Here is an 11080-nt window from a genome sequence, read left to right on the forward strand (position 1 = left end):
GTCTACAGAGAAACCTAGATTCAAATACTTAGATGTGTGTATTGGGTTTATGTTGGTAAATGGTTAGATATTACTGGTTAGATATTTTTGCACCGTCGGAGCTTGAAACACAAGTATTTCGCTACATCCGCAATAATATCTGCTTAACATGTTAATGTGACCAATAAAATATGATTTGATTTTGATTTTAAATAAATGTCCTATATATCAAAGGTGTTTTTGGCTGGGGTCAAAAGGACTCCAAAGGATTTTAATTTGTTAAAAGTCCATTTTGATACAGAAACACTAAACCATGATTTAGATTTTATTAAGAACAAGTTGATTGACAAAGTCATGAAAAATTGGAAGAATTGAATAAACCACATTTTTGGCGATGATAAAAGATATGCCTCTGGGGTCAAAATGATCCATGTCAGAAATATAGTTAAATGTAAATATGTAGTGGGTGTAAAGTTTGTTTTAAATTCTCACTCATTAAACACGAATCAATCAACACATGCTTCTCTTTGAACGACTTAATATAATATTACTCTTTTATGAAGCAAATGAAAAATAAACGTTTGGTTCCTCAACTGCGTTGCCAACTCCAGTCAGCTGATGGCGATGTGTGTCTTTTAGGTTCAGGCGATGCTGCCAGTGTGACGTAAAATCTAGTGGAAGGGACGCTCCTTCAACAACAACAGCTAGTCAGACACCTCGGTAGCTTTCTAGCAAACATTGCTACAACATTCACGATCTTTACACTTTGTTGGTGTATATTAGTCGCTGTGTTTAAACAGACTTCTGTCATGTGTGCTTGTTTGTCCATTTAATTATATATTTACGTTGTTTGTAAGCTAGCTGGTTTGCTAAGTTAACTTAGAACTAGGCTAGTCGCTAATGCTAGCTAGCTAACATCCTCGAACATGAATTCACTAAGCTACTCCTGTTAAAGTGGAGGTCTGCTGGACGGAGAAAGAAGCTCTCGTGAAAGAGGAGGAGGAAGAGAAGGCTGTTACAATACAAAAACAAGTAGAGGGGGAGGCTGTTACCGTGAAAGAAGAAGAGAAATACGTTTCAGTGAAAGAAGCGGAAGACGCGTTCAGAGTGAAAGAGGAGGATGTTATAGTAAAAGAAGAGGAGGAAGCCGTTTTGGGAGTGAAAGAGGAGGATATGACTGTCACATTGGAGGAAGAAGAGGAGGTTGGAGATCTGTTTAACACCAGTAAGTACCGTCTCTGCAGTCGTTGAACCAATATGCAGTAAAGGGGTTCTACACTTTAATGTTGCTCTGTAGGAATGGCTGAAGCTACACTGTAACGTTTAGAACATCAAGAGTGGACCATCAACAAAACTTTAACAATTGATCAAATGCATCCAATGACAATGCCTGAAATACTATAGTCCTCTATCTCCTATTAGATTAGCCCAAGATGTACTCTTAAATGGCCAATCAGTAGTTGTTACATCCATTTAGGGACTTATAAATTAATGATATGTACCCATTGTTTCTTGAATAAATCACTTATTAATGCCTCATGAGCTTAGTTCAACTGTCGTACCCCATCAAAACCTAAAATATAAGTTTTTTTTCTGTTATTAGTCAGCTAGCGTGCTGGTTAAGTTAGCACTAGAATAGCTAGCTAACATCTCCGACCATGAGGTCACTAAGCTACTCACCACCTGCTAAAGAATAGGTCTGCTGGACAGAGAAATAAGCTCTCGAGGAAGAGGAGGCTGTTACTGAAAGAAGAAGAGAAAGATGTTTCAGTGAAAGAATAAGAAGACACTTTCAGAGTGAAAGAGGAGGAGGATGTTACAGTAAAAGAAGAGGCCAGTTCCAGTTCTCTGCTGCCAATGACTGGAACGAACTGCAAAAGTAACTGAAGCTGGAGACTCATATCTCCCTCACTGGCTTTAAGCAGCAACTGTCAGAGCAGCTCACAGATCACTGCACATGTACACTGCACATCTGTAAATAGCCCATCCAACTACCTCATCCCTATACTGTTATTTATTTATTTTGCTCCTTTGCACCCCAGTGTCTCTACTTGCACATTCATCTTCCTCACATCTATCACTCCAGTGTTTAATTGCTATATTGTAATTACTTTGCCACTATGGCCTATTTATTGCCTTCACCTCCCTTCTTACCTTATTTGCACACACTGTATATAGAATTTTTCTATTGTATTGTTGACTGGCGGTTTGTTTACTCCATGTGTAACTCTGTGTTGTTGTATGTGTCGCACTGCTTTGCTTTGTCTTGGCCAGGTCGCAGTTGTAAATAAGAACTTGTTCTCAACTAGCCTACCTGGTTAAATAAAGGTGTTTTTTTTTTAAAGACCAGCCTTTCAAAGCACTTCAGGGCAACAGATGTGAGTGCTGCCCGTCGGTAGTAATTTAGGAAGGTTACCTTAGTGTTCTTGAATGCTTGAAACATGTTGGAATTACAGACTCAGACAGGGAGAGGTTGAAAATGTCAGTAAAGACACTTGCCAGTTGGTCAGCGCACGCTCGGAGTAAGGTGGTAATGGTAATTACTGATGGTAATCCATCTGGCCCCGCGGCCATGTGAATGTTGACCTGTTTAAAGGTCTTACTCACATCGGCTGCGGAGAGCCTGATCACACAGTTGTCCGGAACAGCTGATGCTCTTATGCATGCTTCAGTGTTACTTGCCTTGAAGTGAACAGTGATTTTGCTCACCTGGTAGGCTCGTGTCAGTGGGCAGCTCACGGCTGTGCTTCCCTTTGTAGTCTGTAATGGATTGCAAGCCCTGCCGCATCCGATGAGCGTTGGAGCCGGTGTAATACGATTCAATCTTAGTCCTGTATTTACGCTTTGCCTGTTTGCTGGTTTGTCGGAGGGCATAACAGGATTTCTTATAAGCTTCTGGGTTAGAGTCCCACTCCTTGAAAGCGGCAGCTATACCCTTTGGCTCAGTGCAGTTGTTGCCTGTAATCAATGGCTTCTGGTTGGTGTATGTACATATGGTCACTGTGGGGATGACGTCATCAATGCACTCATTGATTAACCCAGTGATTGATGTGGTGGGCTCCTCAATGCCATCGGAAGAATCCTGGAACATTTTCCAGTCTGTGCTAGCAAAACAGTCCTGTAGCTTGAGAACTTTTTTTACTGGTGCTATTCACTGGTGCTTCCTGCTTTAGTTTTTGCTTGTAAGCAGGAATCAGGAGGATAGAATTATGGTCTAATTTGCCAAATGAAGGGTGAGGGAGAGCTTTGTACGATGCTGTGTCTCTGTGTGTGGAGTGAAGGTGGTCTAGAGTTTTTGTGACATGCTGGTGGAAATGAAGAAAAAAACGGATTTGAGTTTCCCGGCACCACACATTGTCCTGTTTGCTTTTGGCCATATACAGCTCTTTGAGTGCTGTCTTAGTGCCAGCATCGGTTTGTGGTGGTATATAGACAGCTCCGAAAAATACAGATGAAAACTCTCTTGCTAAATAGTGTAGTCTACAGCTTATCATGAGGTTCTCTACCTCAGGCGAGCAAAAACCTTGAAACTTCCTGCCCCAGCTGTTGTTTACAAATATACATACAGTGGCAAGAAAAAGTATATGAACCCCTTGTAATTACCTGGATTTCTGCATAAATGGGTCATAAAATTTGATCTGATCTTCGTCTAGGTCACAACAATAGACAAACACAGTCTGTTTAAACTAATAACACACAAACAATTATATGTTTTCATATCTTTATTGAAAACACTGTGTAAACATTCACAATGCAGGGTGGGAAAAGTATGTGAACCCTTGGATTTAATAACTGGTTGATCCTTTTTTGGCAGCTATAACCTCAATCAAACATTTTCTGTAGTTGGGGATCAGACTTGCACAACGGACAATAATAATTTTGGACCATTCCTCTTTTCAAAACTGTTTCAGTTCAGCAATATTCTTGGGATGTCTGGTGTGTACCGCTCTCTTGAGGTCATGCCACTGCATTTCAATCGGGTTGAGGTCAGCACTTTGCCTTGGCCACTCCGGAAGCTTTCTTCTGTTGAAGCCATTCTGTTGTTGATTTACTTCTGTGTTTTGAGTCGTTGTCCTGTTGCATTACCCAACTTCTGTTGCTTCAATTGTCACACAGAGAGCCTTACATTCTCCTGCATAATGTCTTGATAAACTTGGGAATTAGTTTTTCCGTCGACGATAGCAAGCTGCCCAGGTCATGAGGCAGCAAAGCAGCCCCAAACCATGATGCGCCCTCCACCATACTTTACAGTTGGCACAAGTTTTTAATGTATTTTTTTTTCTGCACACATAGTGTTGTGTGTTCCTTGCAAACAACTCAACTGTAGTTTCATCTGTCCACATAATATTTTGCCAGTAGCGCTGTGGAACATCCAGGTGCACTTTTGCAAACTTCAGACGTGCAGCAATGTATTCTTATTTTTTGGACAGCAGTGGCTTCTTCCGTTGTGTCCTCCTATGAACACCATTCTGGTTTTGTGTTTTACATATCGTAGACTCGTCAACATAGATGTTAACATGTTCCAGAGATTACTGTAAATCTTTGGATGACACTCTAGGATACTTCTTAACCTCATTGAGCATTCTGCTCTGTGCTCTTGCAGTCATCTTTGCAGTATGGCCACTAGGGAGAGTAGCAACAGTGCTGAACTTTCTCCATTTATAGACAATTTGTCTTACCGTGGACTGATGAACATCAAGGACCTGCCTTGTTGATAGTGCTGTTAAGGCAGAGCAGCACTTTATTATTGACTTCGCCCATGACAGTTTTACAATCCAGGGTTACACAAAACAGTTTAGTCACCTCAACTTGCTCAATTTCCACATTATTCATTACAAGATTTAGTTGAGGTTTAGAGTTTAGTGAATGATTTGTACAACGCTTTTAGTTTTTCAAATATTTAGGACTAACTTATTCCTTGCCACACATTCTGAAACTAGCTGATGCTCTTTGTTAAGTGTTGCTGTCATTTCAGTTGCTGTGGTAGCTGGCGTGTATAGTGTTGAGTCATCCTCATACATAGACACACTGACTTTACTCAAAGCCAGTGGCATGTTGTAATAAAGATTGAAAAAAGTAAGGGGCCTAGACAGCTGCCTTGGGGAATTCCTGATTCTACTGCGATTTTGTTGGAGAGGCTTCCATTTAAGAACATCCTCTGTGTTCTGTTAGACAGGTAACTCTTTATCCACAATATAGCAGGGGTTATAAACCCATAACACGTAAGTTTATCCACCAACAGACTATGATCGATAATGTCAAAAGCCGCACTGAAGTCTAACAAAACAACCCCCACAATCTTTTTATCATCAATTTCTCTCTGCCAGTCATCAGTCATTTGTGTAAGTGCTTGTTGAATGTCTGTAATCATGTCCGAGTGTGGCCTGATATCATTGGTTAATTTACAGATATAAATAGAACATATAAAAACATAAATGGATAGCATACGGTCTTAGATACAATTTGGCTCCATAGACCTCCAAACATTTACAATGAATAGCAATATTACAATAATGGCTACGTTGAGACCGACGGGAGCAAGGCTCTTTAAATTAAAGATCCAGGCAGCCTCTCGTTTTAACAATACATTGTCGAGGTCACCCCCTCTCCTGTATTCAGATCTCTGAAATGCACTCTAACAACGTAACATTTGGTGTCTCCTTATATTACGCTGGGAAAACAGTTTATGGGCACAGAAATCCTAAATAATTTCAGTGTTTGCTAAATCCAATGGTTTTACCTGAGAGTCACGTTAACTTTATTGACAACACCCAAATAGATGCTGTCATTAATGTGGTTCTTCAATAATTACTCATAATTCTTAATATTGTAGCTGTTTAGTTACAGTCACATGTTCAACTATCATCAGCTTATCCAGGAAATTATTTTCTGAATGCCAGTCAAATGACAAACATCATGACATGCAACAACAAACAAAGTGCTTCTTCATTCATTACTCTGGCAAAGACAGTTATGCTGTGCTCCACTTTGGATCCAACATCCCTAACAAATTGATGTTATTGTCAGCATGATTTACAGTAGGGTCTCGTTAGTCAGTTTGGACACAGAGATACGTAGCTCATAGTGTGTATAGAACTGTTCCTTGATGGATAGGCTATTGTACAACACACAGCTATTTACTTATTCAGAACATTTAGAATGACAGCACATTACAGAGTAACCTAGTGGGATTATTCACAAAATTATCTGGTAATCAGGTTATGAAATGTCATGACAGACATTTTAGTTTCCATGTTTCACCTGAAATATTAAATGATATATAGGCCTAGGTCTATGGTGTTGTTAGGTGAAGTTATGTGTCCTACAGTAGTTATCTATGTTATTACTATTGTGAAAACAAGACAAAATAAAATATAATTACTATTGTTGCTCTCTTGACTGTCTTAATTGTCAAGATTTAAGATGTAATTTGTTGTACAACTTCATGTGTATCCCCTGGGCATCACCTTTTACCTCAAATAAACAGTGGATTTCTGCTCATGTGGGACTCTAACCATCTGTCTGACTTTGTCGTTCACACAGGAGAGAGATGTGACTGTCGTGGATTCTCTTGGGAGCCTCAACTACATCGTGATGCTGACGAGGCAGAGAAGATTCTTTCCAGATCAGAACACCTCAAGAAACCCCAGCAGAGACCCACAGGGAAGAAGCCTCACTGCTGCTCTGACTGTGGGAAACATTGCAAATGTTCATCAGAACTAAAAATACACCAGCGAGTACACACAGGAGAGAAGCCTTATAGCTGTGATCAATGTGGGAAGAGTTTTACTACGTCTTCCAATCTGACTAAACACCAGAGAAGACACACAAAAGAGAAGCCTTATAGCTGTACTCAATGTGGGAAGAGTTTTGTTACGTCTAGCTATCTGACTTTACACCAGAGAACACACACAGGAGATAAATCTTATAGCTGTGATCAATGTGGGAAGAGTTATGTTACATCTAGCTCTCTGAAGGTACACCAGAGAACTCACACAGGAGAGAAACCATTTAGCTGTACTCAATGTGGGAAGACTTTTACTACATCAAGCTCTCTGAAGGCACACCAGAGGACACACACTGGAGAGAAACTTTATAGCTGTAATCAATGTGGGAAAAGTTTTACTCGGTCAAGCTCCCTGATCATGCACCAGCGAACACACACAGGAGAGAAACCATATAGCTGTAATCAATGTGGGAAGAGTTTTACTCAGCCAAATGGACTGATATTACACAAGCGGACACACACAGGAGAGAAACCGTGTAGTTGTACTCAATGTGGGAAGAGTTTTATTCAGGCAAGCTGCCTGAAAGTACACATGAGAACACACACAGGAGAGAAACCTTACCACTGCTCTGACTGCGGAAAAAGTTTTATTAGCTTAAGTGATTTAAAATCACACAAGAGAACACACACAGGAGAGAAACCCCCATATAGCTGTACTCAATGTGGGAAGAGTTTTATTCAGTCAAGCTCCCTGATAGTGCACCAGAGAATACACACAGGAGAGAAACCTTATAGCTGTACTAAATGTGGGAAGAGTTTTACTCAGGCAAGCTGCCTGAAAGTACACCTGAGAACACACACAGGAGAGAAACCTTACCATTGCTCTGACTGCGGAAAGAGTTTTGTTAGATCAAGTGATTTAAAATCACACCAGAGAAAACACACAGGAGAGAAATCACCATATAGTTGTACTCAATGTGAAAAGAGTTTTAATCAGTCATGCTCCCTGATATCACACCAGAGAACACACACAGGAGAGAAACCTTATAGCTGTACTCAATGTGGGAAGAGTTTTACTCAGTCAAGCGGCCTGATAGCACACCAGAGAACACACACAGGAGAGAAATCTCATAGCTGTCATCAATGTGACAAGAGATACTCTGTTAAAAGATCTCTGATCAAACATCAGAAAATACATACATGAAGAAGTTGTTTTAATAATCTTACAGTGTAGAATGTATTAACATTGAAGTATGAGTATTTTAATAATGTCACAATGTAGAACCCTAAACGTTTGCCCCATGTTCTATTGATTTCAGAATGATATGGATATTAGCCTCATGGAAAAATACAAGCTCTGAATTGAAAGAGTACTATTTATGTGATTTAACAAAAAGTGACTAACAAAAAAAGAGTTGTGTTGCACTTCCCACATTGTTGACCCACTTGAATCAAAATGCAACACTTCAAAATGTAGGGAGCTGTTTTCTACAAATTGTCCTCCTAACCAGTGATGTACACATTATTTCCAGATTCTGTTTGGTTTTTGAGCTGTTAGTTTTAACAGGACATGCAACCTCATCTCCCTCTTGCACAATTGATTTCAACATGATATCGATTTGGTGATGACAAATAAGTGTTGCGTTCCTTTATTTAGCGACCCCTAAATTTAAATGCATCACTCCAAATTGTAGCTGACTCTCTTCTACAGGTTGTCCTCTAACTAGTGAGATAAAAGATATCTGCCATTTTCATATGTTTTTTTAGTTGTTTTAGTTTCAACAGCACAAACAACCTGATTTCCACCCTAAAGATATCAGTAGTTTATTGCTACTTGTCAAAACAACAGCGTTTTTGGTGCTTGTGTCGTTGGTGAGGACAACTTGGTTTCTGATTGTCTCACGGTGGGCAGTCAAAAAGGTTTGTGTTTTGCTGTTTAGCCAGTGAGTTGCCATGGATCTTATTCTGACTGCACATTTTTCCTTATTGGAGATGAGTTTTGTTTGGGCTCGTTCCAAGTGGTTGTGAGTTCAAGAACAAGTGAGTAATAGGAAGACAGCAGTCAGAAGCTAGTGGGGAGAAGAAAAAATAGATATATTTGTTTTAATTGTTGACAGCCAGTAGACACCATGTTTATATTGGTGAAGCATTGTAGTTGATTATAAAGTGAAATGGAAGTTGTTTTCTGTTGGTGGTAAGCATTCTCCTACAGTGTTACAAATGTTTGGTTTTTTATGTTTTGAGGTTGGACTTTAGCACGTCTAGCTCGTTAGCACGTCTAGCTCGTTAGCACGTCTAGCTCGTTAGCACGTCTAGCTCGTTAGCACGTAGGACGCACTGATTGGTTTCACCTCGTAAGTCGGTATGTGTTACACCTGTGCTGGTTGTCCATCTCGTTATTGGGAAGGTGTTTCACCTGAGCTGGTCCAGGTTCTATTTAAGAATGTCTGGCCCAGTACTCCAGTTGTCTTGGTAGATGTGGAGAGTCAACACCTTTTAGTTGCACTACCGTTTTGGTTTGCTTCCTGTCTGTATGTTTTTTTTGTGGGTTTTTCTTTTGTTTGCCTCTTCTCGGGCAGATTTAGTGGTTGACTTTTATGTCCCAGTTGTTGTTACTAGTCAACATTCAGTGGACACAGAGCAAAAATGCAAGATTATGTTTATATACTTTTATGGTATAGTTTTATGCAACAGAATAGAGGGTTTTTATAACTATTGTGTCTGTGTGTTCTACTGAGGAAGGGCCTCTGGGAGATAACACTGACAGGAGATTTTACGATGTCTTTTGGGTGATAAAACCTAAAGAGACCGCATTCCAGATTATGAATTAATGCTTCTGTTCTATATGGTACCAGGGAGAGATGACGCCAGGGCCAGACCCTGGTCTCTACACAAAGGGTACTGTTTTTACAGCAGATACTGTCTGCTGAGAATTGTAAGTATCTTTCATACAAATCTTAACCTTTTGACCCGTTCTAAACAACTGTTGTTCGTCATGTAGGTTGAAAGGGGTGTTTATTGGCTGTAAAGGACCTTTGTACTTTTGTCTCGTGGCTCTCAATGAATAATCTGGGGGTGATTCGTCGACCAGCCATCATTACCGTAGAGCACTCAATTGATTAACTTTATATTTGTGTGTTGTATTGATCTGCTCCCTTATTAATAAGTGAATAAAGGTTTAGTTTAACATTAATTCTGACTTGTGCGATAAGTTTGTCTTCTCATTTGATATGAAAAAAATTAACAACCACATTTGGGGATATGAATCTTCACTTGGTGACCGCTCCTGACGATCTGGGTAAAATGTGCACAAGGGATCTCAGGGAAACCACACTTCGGGAGCAGATGGATCCACCTTTGATCTGAGAGGCAGCGAGCCGATCTCGAACGTAGTTCAAAAATAAAATAAAAAAGTGAGTGAAACAAGTGGAGTTGTTAGAAAAGCCTCGTAGGCTCTGAATGTGTATTCCTGAGTGAGTGGGGCTCCTTGGAGGCGTAAACAGGGCCGAGGCAGTAGGCTCTGAGTGTGTATTCCTGAGTGAGGGGGGCACATTGGAGGTGTAAAGAGGGTCGAGTCAGCTATCTGTGTGAGTTGGATGAAAACTAGAATCTGTGTTTACGAGTTAAGACCATGTATGATATAGTGTAAGGTGAACCTGTATTTGTTTTAAACCTGTAATTGTTCTAAACCTGGATCCCATTTTAGAAGTATTGAAAGATGTAAACGTATGAGTTACATTATCCTAGGAACTAACCATGACATAGAAATGTGAAAATATCCATTTAGGTTAAAATATTGTTGATAAACAACTAATTGATTAGCTATGTTTGGGAATAGCATTGTGTGACTGCGATATGAGAGTTGTGACTGCGATATGAGAGTTGTGACTGCGATATGAGAGTTGTGACTGCGATATGAGAGTTGTGACTGCGATATGAGAGTTGTGACTGCGATATGAGAGTTGTGACTGCGATATGAGAGTTGTGACTGCGATATGAGAGTTGTGACTGCGATATGAGAGTTGTGACTGCGATATGAGAGTTGTGACTGCGATATGAGAGTTGTGACTGCGATATGAGAGTTGTGACTGCGATATGAGAGTTGTGACTGCGATATGAGAGTTGTGACTGCGATATGAGAGTTGTGACTGCGATATGAGAGTTGTGACTGCGATATGAGAGTTGTGACTGCGATATGAGAGTTGTGACTGCGATATGAGAGTTGTGACTGCGATATGAGAGTTGTGACTGCGATATGAGAGTTGTGACTGCGATATGAGAGTTGTGTGATTGAGTCTTAATCTGAAGTTTGGGTGGTAATAGAGATCTATATATTTTTTGGGTTCTGCTGGGAGTATGTTTGGAGAGCTGCTT

At 40.2% G+C, this 11080-nt stretch overlaps 1 protein-coding gene across 1 annotated transcript; it reads left to right on the forward strand.

The window, feature by feature from the left end:
- Positions 1 to 666: 666 nt before the first annotated feature.
- Positions 667 to 9899, forward strand: LOC135542389 (zinc finger protein 271-like). The gene is made up of 2 exons (XM_064969316.1): positions 667 to 1204; positions 6523 to 9899. The coding sequence occupies exons 1-2, from the start codon at positions 1153 to 1155 to the stop codon at positions 7908 to 7910; spliced, it is 1440 nt and encodes a 479-aa protein (XP_064825388.1). The 5' UTR covers positions 667 to 1152; the 3' UTR covers positions 7911 to 9899.
- The last annotated feature ends 1181 nt before the right edge of the window (positions 9900 to 11080 follow it).

The sequence above is a fragment of the Oncorhynchus masou genome, chromosome 6 (assembly GCF_036934945.1).
Source record: "Oncorhynchus masou masou isolate Uvic2021 chromosome 6, UVic_Omas_1.1, whole genome shotgun sequence".
In the NCBI taxonomy this organism is placed as follows: domain Eukaryota; kingdom Metazoa; phylum Chordata; class Actinopteri; order Salmoniformes; family Salmonidae; genus Oncorhynchus; species Oncorhynchus masou.

Excerpts from the sequence above, each read along its gene's own strand:
- LOC135542389 (XM_064969316.1), top strand. The coding sequence starts at position 1,153 with ATGACTGTCACATTGGAGGAAGAAGAGGAGGTTGGAGATCTGTTTAAC. Across the intron at positions 1,205-6,522 it reads TGGAGATCTGTTTAACACCA|GAGAGAGATGTGACTGTCGT; the intron begins GTAAGTACCGTC and ends TCGTTCACACAG.